The sequence below is a fragment of the Rhinoderma darwinii genome, chromosome 6 (assembly GCF_050947455.1).
Source record: "Rhinoderma darwinii isolate aRhiDar2 chromosome 6, aRhiDar2.hap1, whole genome shotgun sequence".
In the NCBI taxonomy this organism is placed as follows: Eukaryota; Metazoa; Chordata; class Amphibia; order Anura; family Rhinodermatidae; genus Rhinoderma; species Rhinoderma darwinii.
In genome coordinates, this window is record NC_134692.1 from 48,233,193 (window position 1) to 48,250,755 (window position 17,563).

Below are 17,563 nucleotides of genomic sequence, written 5' to 3' on the forward strand. Positions count from 1 at the left end.
AGATGTAACGAGAAGAATGCAGACACCTGCGCAAATAATATTTTGATATACTGATATATGACAGACATTCATGTCTGGAAAATACTATTAGTAAGGTAAAAGACGGCTATCAGATGTGAGTGAATGATAACTGGAATACACTAAATGACAAGAACATTGTTTTCACACACTTCCCGATTGCTTTCCGTTCCTTTTGGTTTACATAAGGCAATGATAACACTGTTTTTTAGGCATTTGTTGATTTATATAAAAAAAAACACAGACAAGGTTGAGGTTCAGCCAATGTAACATAAAATCATATGAGGATTAATATGACGGACAATTTCTTGTGATATCTGTACGATATTCTTTCAAATGTTTTATAATTTATAATAAATGTCTCTAAATTCTCTAATACTATAGAATTATATGGCACAAGTTGTAGGCCAGCTCTGACCGGTCATACATGTGCTCCAGTTTTATGATTTTGGGGGGAATTTATCAACAGGCTAACACCACTTCAGAAGAAAATTTCGGCGCAAGCTATTTTTGTGCCAAAATTTGCACATTTCTTCACTTCTACTCCGCTCATGCAACTTTCCAAAAAGTGGGCGTGTCTTAGCAGAAATTGGCGTTGATTATTGCAGAAATCTACGCTAGTTCATAGGTGACATAGAATTCCGTTTGTGGCGCACAGAAAGACTTGTCGCATCTTAAACCGGCGGGCTTGCCTAAGACTGGAGTATGAAATGCTAGTACTAGTAAATCTGGGAAAAAATTCTGTCTCTATAGATTAATAAATACTAGTGATAAGCACAGACCCCCATGTTTTGGTTTCAGTTATGATTCTGTCTTACGATTTGGTTTTGGATTTAATTTTTATCACGAGATTCTGATTTAGTTTTGAGCTCTAATTTCACACAACATATGTACAGTAGATGTCATGAAAAAAAATGCTTTAGGTGTACTCTGCCATTATTTGAGCTTTTTTTATATAATTTTCTGTAAATTGGAGCATTTCCTAGTAAAAGTATTGCACACCTGGATATCCCTTAAGCTTAAATAACACCTTATATTACAATGAGAATACACTTATACAGTGCACACATAATACTGCCATACAGTGCCCAAATAATATGTAACGTTCAATGGGGTTGTGGATCCACTGGGCTACTCCAACGTAATGGAGTAGCTGCTGACCAGACAGGTGTAATACAGTCACAGATAGTTGGTACTTTGGTGGCAGCTGGACACAGTCAGATTGCAGGTAGCGGATACGAGCTGGTGCCAGATAACTGGAAGCAGGCTGGTGCTGGATCACTAAAAGCAAGCTGGTGCCGGATCACTAGATGCAGGCCGGTGCTGGGTTACTGGAAACAGGCTGGTGCCAGATTACTGGAAGCTGCCACAGGATACAGGGTACAGGATACCGACTGGTCATGGACACAGGCTGCAGGATACCGACTGGTCATGGACACAGGATGCAGGATACAGGACTGGTCACGGACACAGGATGCAGGATACAGGACTGGTCACTGACACAGGATACAGGACTGGTCACGGACACAGAATACGGAACCTTCGCAGGCTAACACTAGGTTAGTACAACATTACTCAGGCATTTGGGAGATGGTGAATGTGCCTTAAGTAGTCTTGGGAAGCAACAGGGGTGTATGGATAACAGGGCCGGCTCCAGGTTTAGGTGGGCCCTTGGGTGACACAGACTTAGTGGGCCCCTTTGCGGGGGAACTCACAGTGGCAGTAAAGTGCCACACATCCCCCCTCCCAGGCAGTGCTACACAGCCCCCCTCCCAGGTAGTGCCACACAGCCCCCCTCCCAGGTAGTGCCACACAACCATCCTCCCAGGTAGTGCCACAAAGCCCCCCTCCCAGGCAGTGGCACACTGCCCCTCTCCCTGGTAGTGCCACAAAGCCCCCTGCCTGTAGGTGAAATCCCCAACAAGAGCATTGCCGACACTGTGGCCGGGGATTCAGCTTCAGGAGGAGCCTCTGACGTCACTGTCCATATATGAGGCAAAAAATAGACAAGGAGACAGCACTTCCAAAAATCTAACAGCCTTTAATCACCCATGCAACGTTTCAATCCACCAGGACCTTTCACAAGCATGCTTGAGAAAGGTCCTGGTGTATTGAAACGTTGCATGGGTGATTAGAGGCTGTTAGATTTTTGGAAGTGCTGTCTCCTTGTCTATTTTTTGCCTGATATTGAGGAACGTGGACCGGGTTCTAAAGAGGCGTGCACCGTTTTGGCAGTTCAGTGCTGTGGTAACTCTCTACCTTTGACTGTCCATATATGGACAGTGATGTCAGGGGCAACCCCAGAGCCATAGTACCGGGCAGAGTGCTACTAGCAATCTGCCTGGGACTCCTGCTCTGCTCCTGACATCACTGCCCATATATGGATAGTGATGTTTGGAGCACAGCTGAAGTCCCGGGCAGAGCGCTAGTAAGGCTCTGCTCCGGGACTCCATCTTTTCTGAAACCCCTGACATCACTGTCCATATATGGATAGTGAAATCAGGGGCAACCCAGAGCCAAAGTCCCTGGCAGAGCGCTACTAGCACTCTGCCTGGGACACTGCTCTGCTCCTGACATCACTGTCCATATATGGACAGTGATGTCAGGGGCTTCCCCAGAGACTGAGTCACGGAGCAGAGCTGCTTCTAGTGCTCTGCCTGGGACTCCTCTCTTCCAGGCATCATTATCCATATATGGACAATGATGTCAGGAGCAGAGCAGTGTCCCAGGCAGAGTGCTAGCTAGTAGTTATCTTCCCAGATATTTCCATAGGATATGCTATAGGTGTGGGACTACCATCCCGCTTGACGAGGCGGCCACCATTTGCCACACCTAGGGGAAGAATGACTTGAGAGGTGGCCATTCACTTATTGTATGAGGTTTGTTCAAATATCCTCCTGTCTGCTGCTACTGTATTATGCTGCGTATTTTCCGGGAAAAAAATCTGTTGTGAAAAATCCACAGTATTTACGCTACGTGCGAACGTTGCCTTAAGGTATAAAAAAAAAAAATGTCAGCTTGTTTTCAGCTTGAATCTATAGACCAAAGCAAAAAAAAAAGGGTACCATAGTACCATAAATACACAGTACTTTTTTTCTTGTCTAAAATTTGTGACCTAAACAGGGACATTTGTTTGGATTAGAAAGATAATGAAAAATGTAATCTAAGAAAAAAAAGTGCAACAAAAGTGAGTACAGGCAATTATTCATTTCAGATACAATATATTATGAAGAGACACATTTTTTTACATCATGGAAGTATCTTAAGTATGTTTCGTATAATTAGACCTACACCTCTCCAAGGTTGCCTACACCGATCTAAATGATTAATATGACAGCAGACTGAATCTTAATTATGCAACTGATATTATGACAGAATGAATTACAATGATATCACTAATGACCTTATGACAGACTGGATCATAATTATATCACTATATGACACCATCACATTCTGTTTAATTTATTTCTTCATGGTGTACACATAACACATAATGGAAGTAGAGTACTACGTTTAGTTACATGTGAAGCGTTGCCAGAAAACTTCGACTGAGGACTGGTTGAATGAAGATAGGAAACATAATTCCTTTGCAACTTGAATGATTTTGATACGTTACAGAGATAGTCTATGACATTAAAGTTATTACACAAACCTAAAACATTAGAATATACATATCTTCACTTTATAAAGGAGACATTGGACGTGATTGCCCTCTTCTTGGACTAAGTCGAATTACCGTACATACAATGTTGTCCATGAACACCTAGGCAAACACCAGGACTTCTGGAACAGGTGTGCTCTGAACAGACAAAGCTAGGACTAAGTTAATAGCAGGACGATATTAAGGTGTGTGGAGGTCCCTGGGAAAAAAAAATTGGTGGGGGTCTCCATTCCACTTGTGTGACCCAGAGTCCATCTGACACAGCCACATATAGGAGGGGGTGGAATCAGATAGGAAAAAAAATTGGAATGAAGAAGATGATCTCCTGTCTATTTGGCAAGACTAGACCACTGCCCAGAGATCTAGGGGGAAGTATGGGGGCGGCATGTTTGCCTCTGTAGAAGGGGCAAGAAATGTACCCAAACCTCAAGAAGCAGCGAAAGGGTGGTTTTCAGAATTCCTAGGGAGAGGGAAGGCAGAACCCCAGGCAATGATAGATCAAGTATTCCAGTAGAAAAGAGCAGGGCCACTGCCTCAGCCCGTCCTTACAGCCACTCTTGCGCCGCCGTATCGCTGAGTCATGCACTGAGGCTGAGCTTTGTGTTGCCGCTGCTGATGTTATTACATCATGTTAACCATGCAGAGCTCATGGCTACAGCCTCACTCATGCTGATGCGGTTGTTGCTAGTGTGCTGCTTAAAGAAAATCTGTCACCATGTTAATGCTGCCCTATCTGAGGGCAGCATAAAGTGGTGCCAGATACCCTGATTCCAGCGGTGTATAATTTACTTTGTAATGTTCACTCTTTTTCCTAATAACCCTGTTTATCTCCTCCAGCTCAAGCCGGGCAAGGAGTCCTCTTAATGGTGTGCTTGTGCTCAGGAGTCCTCAATATTCATGAGCAGCAGATAGGGCAGCATAAACTTGGTGACAGATTCCCTTTAAGGAAAGGGTCATGGTAGTTTTGGCAAAATGCCCTTTAATCACCCTGGGCGGTGGAGACCCCAGGTGTCTTCCCTATAATCCGACCCTGACTATTTGAACACAGCACAAGAAGACAGCATTTCGGCAGAGAAAAATGATACCAACTGTATGGTGGAAATGTTATGTTTTTGGGCAGTTTTGCGGAATCAGGGCCTGGGCTTCTCACATTCTTAGAATCTACAATAAATTCTTCATTGTACCAGAAGGTGCTTGAGGATAATGTGTCAGCAGATTGAAGCTCTGCTCAAAGTGGACCTTGCAACATGACATCGATTCTAAAAAGGGCCGGCTCTAGATTTACGTGGGCATTCATAGCAGGCCCCCTTTTGCCTCCACTTTTTTCATCCACTTAGTATACTATACACCAACAATGCTGACAGTGGCAGTAAGGTTCACGTATGGCATTTTAGCTGCGGTTTTGCTGCATTGTTTCTGTATTATATATATATATATATATATATATATATATATATATACATATATATATATATATATATATATATATATATATATATATATATATATATATATATATATATATGGCATAATTATATCTTTCTGTAATTTTTACCTAAGTAGGACAAAAAAGTGGCAAAACATAATATGTGACCGCCCTACGAGAAAAAAAGGCGGCTGCATGCTGAAAAGTTTCTCATTTAACCCTTTCATGGCCGTTATTTTTGGTGCTGTGTTTGTTTAGATGGTTAGAATTTTTTTTCCATTCCACCAGTCATAATTTCTATATTTTTATGTAGACATAGCTGTATGGGTTTCTTTTTTATTTTTTGGCTATTTTTTACCGATCACCATGAATAATATGTTTGCTGTATTGTATGGGTTGTTACCATTATTGGGATGCCAAGTATATCTACAGATGAGTCAATCCTTACTTTTGCCTGAATTTGGTTAAGGACTCCAATTTCTCATGTAACTAATTTAATACAATATTGCGACATACTAATAAAAACCTTTGATAGGCTGCAATTCCCACCACAGACACAGCTTGGCTGTTTCCATACTCCCGACCACCTTGTCAGACAGTGGCCGGGGAGCAGCAGGAGCAGGACAAAGCAGAACGGTGGTCAGAGGACCCCATTCTAGATAGAGGTGTTGGTCGCAGAGGTGGGATCAGTATGTATCGGATGTTTTTTGTCATATCCTATCCATTAATGTCCATGATGGAAAAACCCCTTTATTCATTGGCTGTGTTGTATTGTGATAATATCACAATAGTTTTAGTATTTATTCCTAGGCTGTGTTCCATTGTAATGATGTCACACTTGTCTCTGTATTAATTTTTAAGCTACATTCTTTTGTGATAATGTCACAGTGTTTGTGTTTACTTCTTGGCTGTTTTATGTTGATGCTGTCACAATAGTATAGAGTTCTATTGTTATGATGTCACAGTAGTGTTTGTCTATTCCTTCGTTTGTTTAAATGTGATGATGCAATTGTAAAGGATCTGCCAGGCACAGCGGGGTTAACGGCCATAGGTAATCAGTCGGCACCTGAGTCTATGTCTCTGAGACTGACTCCAGCTTCCACCACTAAGGCTGGCAGCCTTAGGAGTGGGAGAGCCTATCGCAGCCTGGCCAGACTCAGCTAGCTCCCGCCCTCTGTCTATTTATACCTGCCTTTCCTGTTCCTCCAGTGCTTGTGATTCTTCTCGTGTGGTTTCCTGGCCCAGCTACAGCTCCTGACTATTTGATCCCGCTCCATACTGACCCTGGCTTACTGACTACTCTTCTGCTCTGCGTTTGGTACCTCGTACACTCCTGGTTTGACTCGGCTCGTTCACCTCTCTTGTTGCTCACGGTGTTGCCGTGGGCAACTGCTCCATTTCCCTTAGCTTTGTGTACCCTTGTCTGTTTGTCTCGTGCACTTACTGAGCGTAGGGACCGCCGCCCAGTTGTACCCCGTCGCCTAGGGCGGGTCGTTGCAAGTAGGCAGGGACAGAGTGGCGGGTAGATTAGGGCTCACTTGTCCGTTTCCCTACCCCTATCATTACAGCAATATTAGTTTCTGTCTTTATGCTTAATCACAGTTCTATTGTGGTTATGTTTTTAAAAATACATATATATCTTTATTCTTAGTCTGCTTTCCTATGTGATGATTTCATACTAAGGTTTGTCTTTATACACTCCTCAACATTGAAATTGCAATACCAAAAAGGACAAGCCGTAAGGTTATGCAAATCGAGGGAGTACCAGGTGTCACTAAAATCTGCAAATGATCAAATTTTCCAGCACCTAGCTCCAATCTGTGGCAAGCGGGAGGCATAAAAGCAGATTGAAAGCAACGTTTTTTAGCCACATGAAACCTCAAATATCGGATAAAGTGGGATGCCTCCTGTTCGTTGACGTGCCAGTTATCGCCACTTTTCGCTAACTGAGATGGAAAGAATCCTTGAACTGAGAGACCTTCCTGCACTAATTGTACCTGCATCTATAGGACGCAGATACAATTACATGTATAAGTGCTGAATGACCGGGCACCATTCAGCTCCTTATAGTGACGGTGACGGTGATTGGCAGGGCAAAATCAGAGCCTTTCAACTACGCTAGTGGCGCGATGATGTCATTGCGCCGCTTGCGTCGTTCAGCCCCAACAGACCTGCTCAGAAGAGAGCAGGACTGCATTGCCACCGGATGGAGGGGGAACGGGATCAGGTGAGTATGTAAAAAAAAAATTCTAATAAAACTGCGAGTGCCATTATCTGCAGGGGGATCTATATGTGGGGATGTGGAGCACTATCTACAGGGGGAGCTATAGATAGGGCACTATCTACAGGGGTGGGCTATATGTGGGACACTAAATACAGGGGGAGCTATATGTGAGGGACACAGTGAATGTCGCTATTATAATTAGAGGTGCAGTGTATGGCGCTATTATATTTAGGGGCATTGAGAATTTTATCTTTGTTTATAGGTGCAGAAATGTTTTAAAAGTGAGAAGCTGAAGACATCTGAGCGCCAAACTGCAGAAATGGGCTGTGGCCGGGAGAAGTCGTCATAGAGGTCTGGATTGGATGGATAAGAAAAGAGAAAAAGAACTAGAATCTGAGACGTCACCGGTGAGTCACTTAATGTAAATGTTTATTCTGCCTCTAATCTGTACTGTAGTCACTGTATGATCTGCAGCGAGACGATGGGTGGTTTGATTATTATATGGTGTTTTTTTTCTGTGAAACAGCATCTCCCAGCATATCCTTACCATTGTTTGGGCCATGCTGGGAGCTGTAGTTTTACGCAGTACAAACCTATATGGCAGGGGTTGCACCAAATTGAGCTGTATTTGTTATAATGTTGTATTTATGTACTGAACTTGGTTCTGGTGTTGTATATATGTACTGAGCTTTGTTCTAGAGCTGTATATATGTACTGAGCTTGGTTCTGGTGCTGTGTATATGTACTGAGCTTTGTTCTGGAGCTGTATATATGTACTGAGCTTGGTTCTGGAGCCATATATGTCAGAGCTTTGCTCTGGTACTGTATTTATGTGCTGAGCTTGGTTCTGTTGCTGTATATACGATATACATCACGTAGGGTTCGTGGACCCACAGGGCCGTACTGCCTTGGCGGTATGGCAGCTGGCCAACAGGGTGCAGGTCAGAGTCTATAATTCATATAGGGTACTTGTGGCAGCTCGGACAGTAGCAAGGCAGGCTTGGCTGGGATTAGGCAGCAGGTAGACTTCAGGCGTGGAGTAGCAGGACAGGCGTGGTATACAGCACAGCACGGCAACAGCTCAACACGGCACTAGATCAGGATACAGGTTACAGGAACAGGGAACACTGGGAGCAGGAAACACTAGGGGACCATTTGCAAGACAAACTTAGGATATGACAACAACGCTCAGGCGTGGGAGGAAGGGGCTGAGACCTTCTTATAGCCCAGGGTGCTCTGGGAGCAATTAGCTCAATCTCCCACATGCGTGCGCTCTGGCTTGTTGAATCTGGACTGAGCTTGTGATCACAACCTGGTGGTCACTGTGGAACAGGACGGCCGTATGCTGTATGTGCAGACAACTCTGGAGAGAAGGGCGTCGACTGAATGGAAGGAGTTCGTGGTCAGCGACCACGGACGTTACAATATATATGTACTGAGGTTGGTTCTACTGCTGTACATATGTATTGAGCTTGGTTCTGGAGCCGTATATGTCAGAGCTTGGTTCTGATGCAGTAATTATATAGGATATATTTATAATAACAAAATTTCAGGGCAGATGAAGTTCTTTTCAATTCATTGTATATTTAATGAGAACCTGTCTGGTAGTTTTAACCTCTTGAACCGCCACCTTGCAAAAATACATGACCTGACAATATTTCCAAATGTCTGTTTTTTTCAGGTGCAGCAAAATCTATAAAATCTATTTTTAAAGATATTTTGCAATGTACGCCACTTTGATAAGTTTGGCACATCTGACTGCCTGGTCCACATTACACTGTCTAAATTTTAGTCAGCATTAGTAAATATGCCCCATTATCTGTTGTGGCACCTCATTTTTGACATGATAACAAAAGAATGTAGCCTGTATATATACACACATTCACTATTGCGTCATCACAATAGAAATCAGTCTAGAAATACACTGCATTCGGAAAGTCTTCAGACCCATTCAATGTTTTCACATTTTGCTATGTTGAGGCCTTGTGCTAAAATAAAAAAATAAAAAACGTTTTTCCCCATCATTCTGCACTCAGTACCCAATAATGACAAAGTGAAAAGAGAATGTTAGTGATCTTTGCTAATTTAATGAAACTACTCCACTTTTTTCTTGCACCTGTTTTGATAAATCTCTCCCAAGGACTATAAATACAGAGAGGAATTTACTAGGACTGAGGAGCCAGCTGAAAAATAAACAAAAAAACAGAGCAGTCTAAAGATAAAGACCTCAACAGTATTGTGACCTAGAATGCATTACATCACAATCTTTATTTCTTTCTCTCCAATCTCCTAGAAGTAGATACTTTCCATTTAATAGATATATAACGTTTACACATATTTACACAGTGTGTGGAGCTGTGCTTGCCAAGTTTTTGTATGTTTGAGATTTTCGGCTGCAATAAAGTGTAGCAGTGGAGTATTTAGGTTTTTCTCTCTGGATCTTGTCAGTAATTCCCAACTTGAAAGCATCACAAGATGTCGCATGACAAGGAGATGGTATCCTAAAACAAACAAAGCAATATATGTTTAACATATAAGGGTATGTTCACACGCAGGGACCAAAAACGTCTGAAAAAAGGAAGCTGTTTTCAAGGGGTAACAACTCCTGATTTTCAGACATTTTTTAAAGAGGCTCTGTCACCAGATTTTCAAACCCCTATCTCGTATTGCAGCAGATCGGCGCTGCAATGTAGATAACAGTAACGTTTTTTGTTTTTTTTCAAAAACGAGCATTTTTGGCCAAGTTATGAGCATTTTTATATTTATGCAAATGAGCCTTTCTTAAGTACAACTGGGCGTGTTTAAAGTTAAGTCCAAGTGGGCGTGTATTGTGTGTGTACATCTGGGCGTTTTTACTTGTTTTACTAGCTGGGCATTGTGAATAGAAGTGGATGATGCTGACGAATCAGCATCATCCACTTCTCTTCGTTAACACCCAGCTTCTGGCAGTGCAGAGACACACAGCGTGTTCTCGAGAGATCACGCTGTGACGTCACTTCCTGCCCCAGGTCCTGCATCGTGTCGGACGAGCGAGGACACATCGGCACCAGGCGACAGAGGCTACAGTTGATTCTGAGGCAGCAACGGCGTTTGCAAGTAAGTCGATGTAGCCTCTGTCGCTTGGTGCCAATGTGTCCTCGTTCGTCCGACACGATGCAGGACCTGGGGCAGGAAGTGACGTCACAGCGTGATCTCTCGAGAACACGCTGTGTGTCTGTGCACTGCCAGAAGCTGGGTGTTAACGAAGAGAAGTGGATGATGCTGATTTGTCAGCATCATCCACTTCTATTCACAACGCCCAGCTAGTAAAACAAGTAAAAACGCACAGATGTAACCAACACAATACACGCCCACTTGGACTTAACTTTAAACACGCCCAGTTGTACTTAAGAAAGGCTCATTTGCATAAATATAAAAATGCTTATAACTTGGCCAAAAATGCTCGTTTTTGAAAAAAAAAAAACAACGTTACTGTTATCTACATTGCAGCGCCGATCTGCTGCAATACGAGATAGGGGTTTGAAAATCTGGTGACAGAGCCTCTTTAAGCCACTTGCGATTTTCGCTGCGTTTTTTTACGGCCGTTTATGGAGCTTTTTTCGATAGAGTCAATGAAAAACGCCTCCAAAAACATCCCAAGAAGTGACCTGCACTTCTTTTTCGCGGCTGTTTTTTTTTACGCGTAAAAAACACTGCAAAAAAACGCTACGTCGGAACAGAACGGCGTTTTCCCATTGAAATCAATGGGCAGATGTTTGGAGGCATTCTGCTTCCGATCTATCGGTCATTTTTTGGCCGTTTATGGCCCGAAAAACGTCCGAAAATAGGTCGTGTGAACATACCCTAACTCATGCCATAGAAAACTATATGGGGTAAATAGAAACATGTTACATTTGTCTTTGGGCCTTTTAAATGTTAATTGTTATAAAATATTTAACAGAACATCAACCTAGATAACATTTTGCATGTGATAAATCAAAAAGGTGAAGATGATAATAGTATAGTAATAAACCCATGTGCCTTGTGCTTCTGCCTAGCGTAAATACTGTGGATTTTCCGCAACAGATTTCATTGTGGAAAATTTGCAGCGTATTACAGTAGCAGCAAAGTGCATGAGATTTGAACAAATCTCATCCACACGCTGCGTAAATAGCCCACTGAAAAAACATTCAGAAATTGACCTGTGGTGCGTTTTTTTAATCTGCAACATGTCAATTTATGCTGCGGAATCGCTGCATTTCTGTTGCGGGTTTTCTTTATTGAATTCAATGGGGAAGTAAAACCCACAACAAATAGCAGATGTTGCGATTTTTACGTCGGAAAAGCTGTGATTCTGCCGCAAATATCGCAACAGTAAAAAATATCTAATTTTCGTTTCATTTAGAATGGAATGTGCTATAGGCTCCAGGTCGGATGCGCTACGTAGTTTTACCCAGTGTATTTGAGCCATGTGTACCCAGCCTTAGTCCCGCTTCCTGAACATGCTGAATGGCTATGTACTGTGATGTCTAGTACTGCCGTTTTTCACGTTCGAGGTGCATCCGTGCTCAGCGCTGCGGGACGCAATGTCACGCATCCCCCATAGTTGAGAGTCTATGGAGGGATGCGTGATGCGCGAAAAGAACGGACATGTCCTATTTTCACACGGACCCTTCACACGGTCTGTTGAAACAACGGCTATGTGAACGGCCGCATTGAATTACATAGGTCCGTGGGACGGCCGCTGTTTCAACGGCTGTCCCACGGACTTTTAACATGCTCGTGTAAATAAGGCCTTAGACTGTGTTGGCATCAACCATCCTCTCTCTGCACTATTCAGGTTATATTATGGCCCCACTATTCAGCAGGTAAACCGCTAGCCATGCATGGCTGAGCACATACCCCAGAGTGGCTTCAACCTGTGACTGCAGAAAAATAGGTACCATGTGATTAAGAGCCCATTATGAAAAACCGAGTTTTAGGAGTTATTAGGCAAACTTACCATCACAATAAGTCATATTGTGATGGTAAGTTACCATCACAATATATTCCATTTATAAAATATAAAATTTTCATTTTTTTTCACTAAACTATCAATAGTATTTTATTGGCTTCTGTACGCAAATTGTTTTTATTACAACCAGCCATTCTTCCTGCTCCCCCCGCTTCATTATTTATAAATGTTAGCAAAATGCATGTTCCCTCTAATTTAGTACTTTAGACCTGTTGACCAGGGCCGGATACAAATAGTAGAGGGCACCTTCCTCTCCATCATCATACAGCATCCCCCTTATGCTTCTCTAATAATCCGCCACCAGTCTTTGTGAGCTATAGACAGTAGGAAGGAGGCAGTTGCCCACTTTACCTACTGTGCCCCTGTGCAACTGCACAGTCTGCACCAGTAATATGTCTGCCCCTGCTGACCCAAATTGAAGGAGCTCTTTCTCTGAATTTATATACGTGGAAAAGTGTGGACATTTGGTGATGACTGATTTACATAACATGGGGCAAGGAAAGAAGAAAGAATGGGCAATTGTAACTATATAATGAGGCACTGTAAGATAATTAAAGTGGTTGTATGAGATTAGAATACAATTGTGACCTATCTGCAATTTTAGCTACAAAAGGTGTTTCTTTGATAATTAGTGCAGGACGCTTTCATTTGTGCTCACCTTTTATCAAAAGTTGTCCAAAAGTCGAGCTTTGCTTTGAATGAGAGTGGCTACAGCAGCTTAGAAAATGATACACATTCCTATAAATGTCACAGTGTTACCATGTGTTGTCTCTTACCTCTTTCTTGGTGCAGACAGTCTTTTAAAAACATCATCCTTACAGCACTTCTTTTTTTAAAGTTTTTGGAGGTTGTGGGTCAGCTGAAAAGATTGTTATTTTTTTTAAGGTTTTTTTTAAAGTGTATTTCAATAAAACGTTTTCAATAAAAACAATTGGTGTGCATTATTTGTTTCTTAAAAATCCCATGCATATTCATAACTACAGTACAGCTAGAATGTCAGGGGCATACGTAGAGGGTATCCTAGTACCCGAGAAGCCCCCATTTGGACCCATTGGGAGAGATACAGATGTAGCCATCTTTAACTTGATTCTGATAACTTGCTGCAGCGTGATATCACATAACAAAAGCCATTGAAAAGTCATTGAAAAAGTTAAGATAAGAGATCTAGCCATTGTTTATTTAATGCGTTAAAAGTCAAGGTAAAGATGGCTACATATATGGACAGAGACATCAAGCGGAGCGCTCCAGGAGCGGAATCCATGGCCACACAAGGATTCTGCTCCTTCAGGGAGCTACAGTGGCGCTATCTACAGGAAGGGGGGGTGATATCTACAAGGGGACTGTGGGGCACTACCTACATGGGGGCTGTGAGGCACTATGAACAAGGGGTCTTGCGCTGTGTGGGACTACCAACAAGGGGGTTGTGGGCTGTGTGGCACTACCAACAAGGGGGCTGTGGGCTGTGTGGCACTACCAACAAGGGGGCTGTGTGGCACTACCTATAAGGGGGATGTGTGGCACTACCTACTAGAACGCTGTGTAGCACTCCCTACCAGGGGGCTGTGTGGCACTACCTATCATGGGGCTGTGTGGCACTACCTACCGGGGTGCTGTGTGGCACTCTCTACAGTGGGCTGTGTGGCACTATCTACAAGGGAGCTGTGAGGCACTATCTACAAGGGTGCTCTGTGGCACTATCTACGAGGGGGCTGTGTGGCACTGTCTACAAGGGGGCTGTGTGGCACTATCTACAAGGGGGCTGTGTGACACTATCTACAAGGGAGCTGTGTGGCACTCTTTACAAGGGGGCTGTGTGGCAGTACCTACAAGGGGCTGTGTGGCACTACCTACAAAGGGTTGTGTGGCACTACCTACAAGGGGCTGTGTGGCACTACCTACAAGGGGCTGTGTGGCACTACCTACAATGGGCTGTGTGGCACTATCTACAGGGGGAATCTGTGAGTGGTGGCTTGATGGTCATTTTACTATGAGTGGCGGGCTGATGGTCATTTTACTGTGAGTGGGGGGCCGATGGTCATTTTACTGTGAGTGGGGGGCTGATGGTCATTTTACTGTGAGTGGGGGGCTGCTGGTCATTTTACTGTGAGTGGCGGGCTAATTATTATTTTACTGTGAGTGGGGGGGGGCTGATGGTCATTTTACTGTGTGTGGGGGGCTGATGGTCATTTTACTGTGAGTGGTGGGCTGATGGTCATTTTACTGTGAGTGGCAGGCTGATGGTTATTTTAATGTAAATGGTGGGCTGATGGTCATTTTACTGTGAGTGGCGGGCTGATGGTCATTTTACTGTGAGTGGCGGGCTGATGGTAATTTTACTGTGAGTGGGGGGCTGATGGTAATTTTACTGTGAGTGGGGGGCTGATTGTCTTCAAGTGGTTTCCACCTCTGACCTACAATTGAAATTAATGGGAGCCAGAAAATACCTGTGTCGCCCATTTGGAGCTTTTTTGCCTGCGCCTTTTGCATTTGCTTCAACGGCTTAAGAAAAAACGCAAAAAAAAAAAAAAAGTCAAACAATGCTGTCAATTCCTAAAGGAATTTTAAGGCAGATTTTTTTTGCCTTGCAAAAAAACGCTGTGTGAACATACCCTGCGAGTGTAGTGCTTGTTTTTAGACGTTTTCTGTCTTTCTCTAAACAATTTTTGGTAGGGGTACCCTGAGGAAATTGTATTTTTGCAGTGCTGCCTCGAGTCCGAAAAGGTTGGGAAACTCTGTACTAGGCTACAAGATCACACTGGTCTACGCAAGGATCCCGTTGTGGAGCAGCTCAGTTCGTCGAGGGAACGGGCCCTAGATGAGTACATTTTTTGTTTTTGTTTGGGGGCACTGTCTATAAGGGTGAGGTGGGGGGGCTGTATGGCCCGATCTACAAGCAGGAGGTGGGGGATTATGGCACTGTCTACAGGGAGGCTGTATGGCAAAATCTACAGGGGACACTATACGGACATTATACTGTGTAGGGATACTACAGGGGGCATAATATTGTGGGCACAATTAGAGGTCAAAGTACTGTGTTCTTGAAGGGGTTGTAATATATTATATTATTAAAAATTATTATTATACTGTATGGGGGCACTAAAGGGGCATTATACTTTTTTTATGGGGCATTTTTTTTAATGATTGGGGTGGGGCGCTGAAAGATCATTTCGCACGGGGCATCATCTATCCTAAGGCCGGCCCTGTGCATATTTCCACACAAAATGTCAAATTTATTAGTAAATCAGAGGTTAGAGCAATAGTCAAAGTTTGTTATTATTGTTTTTTGTTTTTATATGAGCAGTTTTCTATTCAAGTGCGTTGGCTATTTTTGGAAATGTGAGACCTGGAAGTGTGGCAATATTCTCACTGGGGAATGATCCTCTTTTATACACAAAAAAAATCTAATAATAACTACTAAAAAATAATGTAAACTACAGTTTCCAGAAGCTTACTGCATCCCCTTTCTTCATGCACCTCCCTATCCTCTCCTGTGCATTGACTTTATTTTTTAAAATGTTTTCAATGGTGGTTCTTATGGGGCTTTTCCTGCACACATTGGACTGTAGCTGTCACACAGCAAAGTGGCGCATACTGGAATACAGCGGACACAAACTGCGCACAGAAACTGCCATCTTGTACGGACTAGTTGCACAGGACGAGAGAGCAATTTACGTAGAAAGCAGGGAGGACCAGATCAGTGCATGCTCGACCGGCGAGTCAAAAACTACTGGAGGACGTGTCCAGTAGCGACCAGGGAAAATACTGCCTGGGCTGTCAAATACACATTGCAGGGTAATGCTGTAATACTGCATATAAAATGCTCCAAGTACATTTACTTATTATGTCTTTTTCCTGTTTGTATGCACTTTTGTGGCATATTATTATTATTTGCACTCTTTGTGTTGACACAACCTATGATTTCATGTTCTTTTGATATTTACATTTCAAGTAACAAGAAGTTTTCATTAATACCACGCACCTGGTATGTATCTAGTCGCAGAGTGTTCTCTGTAACCAGGCAAATAGTAGTCCAATTTCCAGTTGAGATCCCAGCGAGTTCTCTCCCCCTGGGCAGTTAACGATATGGAATGAAAATATTGCCAAATATACAGGACTAAAGGTCCTCTTACACCTGCCAATTTTGCCTGGCGCAATGAGACAGCTTGTTGATCGGCGCTCGTTTGGTCTAGTCACAAGGACTGCAGTGTATCGTACTAGCGATCTAACGATCACTGGGATAAGTTTCCTAGGGGACTAATGTATTGTGTAAAAAAAAAAAGTTGTGAAAAATATAAAAAAAAATATTAAAAGTTAAAAAAAATTCGGCTTTTCCCATTTTTCCTCTGAAGTAATATAAAAAATATAAACAAAATTGGTATTGCTGTGTCCATAAATGTCTGAACTATTACAATATATAACGCGCACAATTATATAACATTATATAATTATATAACATTATATAACGCGCACAATGAGCGCCGTAAAAATAAAAAATATAAACCGCCAGAATCGCTGCTTTTTGGTCATCTCAGCGGTGAAATTTTCTTCAATAAAAAGTTATCAAAAAGTCCTATGTACCAAAAAAATGGTGCCAATAAAAACCACAGCTCGTCCAGCAAAAAATAAGCCCTCACATCGCTCAATCGAAAAACATTTTTTTTTCCTAACAAATAGTTTCTCTTTTGTAAAAGGAGTAAAACATTAAAAAAGTTATGGCTCATAAAAGGCGGGAGTGTAAAATGAAAAATAAAAAAATGTATTGTACTTGGGTTAACTATATTTTACTTTTGTTTATTAGTCCCCCTAGGGGACTTGAACCAGCAATCATTGGATCGCTTGCATGGTATGCTGCAATACTACTGTATTACAGTATATCGCTATACTGATTGCCTCCTATGAAGCCCTGTCGGAGTCAAGGCTACATGGGAGTACAAAGATGGCAGACCTTGGGGCCTTTATTAGGCCCCCAGACTGCCATAGCAACCATGGCCCCACCCACTCTCCGATCACATTGCGGGGGGGGTCCGATGGCACGTCAGAGGGGGCCGCCCTTCTTATTTTAACAGCAAAAGTGCTGCAGTCGCTATTGACCGCAAAATTTAAGTAGTTAGACAGGCGGCATCTAAGTGATCTTCATTTCCACCCATTGCACTGGGGTGTCAGTCGTAACAAACAGCTGACTCCTGCTCGGTATGGAGCACGCTCAAGCCGTGTGCGTGCTCACTTTCCATACTGCCATAC

At 42.8% G+C, this 17,563-nt stretch overlaps 1 protein-coding gene across 1 annotated transcript in view; it reads right to left on the bottom strand.

Moving 5' to 3' along the window:
• Positions 1 to 9,565: 9,565 nt before the first annotated feature.
• The window catches only part of LOC142656299 (uncharacterized), a 154,989-nt gene continuing 146,991 nt past the window's right edge, over positions 9,566 to 17,563 (bottom strand). The window contains exons 12-14 of the mRNA XM_075831193.1: positions 16,302 to 16,389; positions 13,099 to 13,181; positions 9,566 to 9,830 (exon numbers count right to left, since the gene is read on the bottom strand). Of these exons, the coding sequence (XP_075687308.1) occupies positions 13,138 to 13,181; positions 16,302 to 16,389 (132 nt within the window). The 3' untranslated portion in view covers positions 9,566 to 9,830; positions 13,099 to 13,137. The remainder of the gene's footprint in view (positions 9,831 to 13,098; positions 13,182 to 16,301; positions 16,390 to 17,563) is intronic.